The sequence below is a fragment of the Lepus europaeus genome, unplaced genomic scaffold, assembly GCF_033115175.1.
Source record: "Lepus europaeus isolate LE1 unplaced genomic scaffold, mLepTim1.pri SCAFFOLD_491, whole genome shotgun sequence".
Taxonomy (NCBI): Eukaryota; Metazoa; Chordata; class Mammalia; order Lagomorpha; family Leporidae; genus Lepus; species Lepus europaeus.
The window spans coordinates 1-2,961 of record NW_026909367.1 but is presented as its reverse complement, the minus strand read 5'-3'; the positions used below and the strand labels follow the sequence as shown (position 1 = coordinate 2,961).

At 66.2% G+C, this 2,961-nt stretch overlaps 1 protein-coding gene across 1 annotated transcript; it reads left to right on the top strand.

Annotated features, from left to right (window-relative positions):
• Positions 1–219: 219 nt before the first annotated feature.
• LOC133755458 (SH2 domain-containing protein 2A-like) lies at positions 220–2,752 on the top strand (the record flags this gene model as incomplete). Its single annotated transcript, XM_062185568.1, has 5 exons — positions 220–253; positions 785–866; positions 1,610–1,801; positions 2,243–2,332; positions 2,584–2,752. Coding segments are annotated over exons 1-5 (567 nt in total), but the record flags the coding sequence as incomplete, so codon positions are not given.
• Positions 2,753–2,961: the final 209 nt, after the last annotated feature.

The window sequence follows — 2,961 nt, the reverse complement described above, 5'->3', positions numbered from 1 at the left end:
ACACTGCACCACCGTCAGCTGCCCCACTTCCGGGGGTGGGGCACCTGCCTCAGTGCTTTCCGTGACGCGAGTCTTCTGCCGGGCGGGCGCGGGCTGTGGGTGAGGCGACATTTCCTGTCCCGGGGGCTAGGGCGAGGGGAGCAAGGAGTTGCTGAGCATGCACACCTCGGGTGAGCACAGACACCCGCCCTGTGTTGGGGGCCCCTCATAGGCTGCCCCATGGAGGTGCCCCTGGCCCAGATATGCCCCCAAGGTAAGTGCAAAGTTCAAGAGCGGGGCTCGGTGTGCGGGGACAGACGTCAGCACCACCACCACCCTTGCTCTCTCTCCTCAGCCTGAGCGCCCACCTCAGGGGTGAGAGAGCTCACCCCCCTCCCTGTTCCCTTTTGGGGGAGCTTCGGGCCCATCCTCCCTGGGCGCAAAGGCAGGCAAGGCGAGGGAGCGAGAGGACGAAGCGTACGGTAGGTGAGGATCCCAGGCCCAAACAGGGCCCGCTCTGAAGGGAGCTACCTCTCCACCTGGGGGACTCCCAGCCTTGTTCCCAGCCCTCCCTCCTGGCACCCCGCTTCCCTGGCCGCCCCCTCTGATAGCCTCCATCCCTCTGTGCCCCCTGGGCTCCTTACTCCTCAGGGTTGACAAATCCCCTGCACGTCTCCTAGGTCTGCCTGGCCCCTGGCTCCCAGGCCTCTGCTCAGAGGAATGTGGGGTTCCTCCGTGCCTGGCGGAGAGGGGTGGGAGGCCCAGACAGAGGCAACACCCCCTGAGCACTCCTTTATGCTAACAGGGAATCACGGAGCCCCCAGCCCAACCTTCGGCACGTCCCAGACCATGGACTCGACCCGCAGGAGCTGCCAGGGCCTGGACTTGCTCCCCAGGCCCAGACTGCAGGCCCTGAGGGGCGAGGAAGCCCAGCCCAGCCCCAGCGCCCTGGCTGTCCACACCGTGGTGAGTGGGACCCTGGGGTGGGTGTGCAACTCCCTCATCTCCTCCCACCCCTCCATGGTGAGGACTTGCAGGTGGACAAGGTCAGCAGGAGAGGAAGCTGGGATGAAGTGCAGGTGCCAATAGGCTAGGGGTACAGAGGGAGACAAAGATGGCGGGCAGTGCCTCCTTCCCACGCCGGGCTGGCCCCGCGCCACTTCTCTGCTCCTGGGAAACTCAGCCGGCCAGGTGCAGAGCCCTGCGTGGCAGGAGCAGGTGTCTTGGTGTGCCCAGCGTCTCCAGGTGCCGCCCCAGCCCTTTCCATCCACACAGTCCTTGGGAACTCTCGCTCAGCCAGGCCTCTGGGGTGACTTCCTGCACGGGGTGACTCCCTTCAGCCCCATGGCTTTCCGTCCCACAGGAAGACCTTGCTGCTTCTCAGCCCTTTGGAGCAGTGAACCAGCCCATGGTTCCAAGTGCCCCCGGGACCCAGAGACAAGGCAAGGGCGAGAGTCTGGGAAGCAGGCCGCTGGAGTGAAGTTTGAGTCAGTAGTCTCAGGAGGCTCCTCTGGCAATCAGGGCCTGAACTAGCCAGGAGGGACCGGCAGGAGGGCGAGGGTGGCTGCCGGCACAGAGGCAGCAGACGGCCCCTCCATCGTGGCCACTTCCCCTCCTTCCCCTCTTCCCCTGTCCAGGTATCGCCCCAGACCCCGGGGGCTGCCCCCACCCCAGCGCCAGTGGAGAGAGCTGAGGAGGTGCCCGGAGAAGGAGGCCTGACCCTGCAGGCCGAGGCCCGGGCTTGGTTCCAGAGGACCCAGGCCCACCAGCTCCTGCAGGACGGGGCCGCCCCTGCCTGGTTCCACGGCTTCATCACCCGGAAGTGAGTCACAGGGGCGGAGAGAGGCCTGAAGAGGGGCAGACCCAGAGCAGAGTCTCGGGTCTTCAGGCAGGAGGAGACGGAGGCCACCAGCCCAGGCTCTGGCTCCCAGGGTCTCCTGGGCTTGCATGGAGGCCTCTCTCCTGGGGAGAGCATTGGAGCGGCTCCAGCCCAACACCGTGCCCGTGCCTCAGTTTCCCCTCTCTAGGCTCCAGTGTACCCTCTCTCTCCAGGCCACCCTTGGAGGATTAGGCTCCTGGAGGCTGCGGGGCTCAGGGGTGTCCGGAGTGGGATCCCAGCCCCGTGCACGCCGACCTACGCCCCCTCTTCTCCCCACCTGCACCCTAGCCCTTGCTCAGGTTAGGGATCCCTGGTGAGAGCAGGGAGACAGAAGAAGCAGATGAGTCAGAGCAAGGCTCCGCCCCCTCTCTCTGACACCCACAGGGAGGCCGAGAGGCTGCTGGAGCCCAAGCCTCCTGGATGCTACCTGGTGCGCTTCAGCGAGAGCGCCGTGACCTTCGTGCTGACGTACAGGTGCTGAGGGGGTGGAGGCGGGGCTCCGGGATAACTGATGCCAGGGAGTGGAGGTGGGGGTGGGGTGGGGGAGTGAGGGGGAGGACTTGGTGCGGACCTCGCCGCAGGAGCACAGCTCTTTGCCCAGCCCAAAGGCGGCTGATGGTAAGAGACCCTATTGCAGAGTAGGTAGGGGCTTAAGGGTCACACTTCCAGCCGCTGGCCTTGGCAGCAGAGAGGGAGAGCGTCTAACCCCAAATGGTACCGTCCAGGAGCAGGACCTGCTGCCGCCACTTCCTGCTGGCCCAGCTTGCAGACGGGCGCCATGTGGTCCTGGGCGAGGACAGCGCCCACACGCGGCTGCAGGACCTGCTGCAGCACTACACGGCCTGCCCACTCAGCCCCTACAGAGAGACCCTCACGGAACCCCTCGCCCGCCAGGTACGCTGCCACCCCCCAGCCCCGCCCCACACACACACCTGACCCAGGGACCCAGGCCCGTGATCCTCCCCACCCAGAGCCCAGGCCCAGGGCTGTGGCCCCAGCCATACCTCCCCTGCCTACTCACCACCATGGGAAGTCGTTGGAGAAAGAACGGGGCAGAGGAGACCCTGAGAGACCAGCCCAGCCACATGGACAGGAGGGGAGGG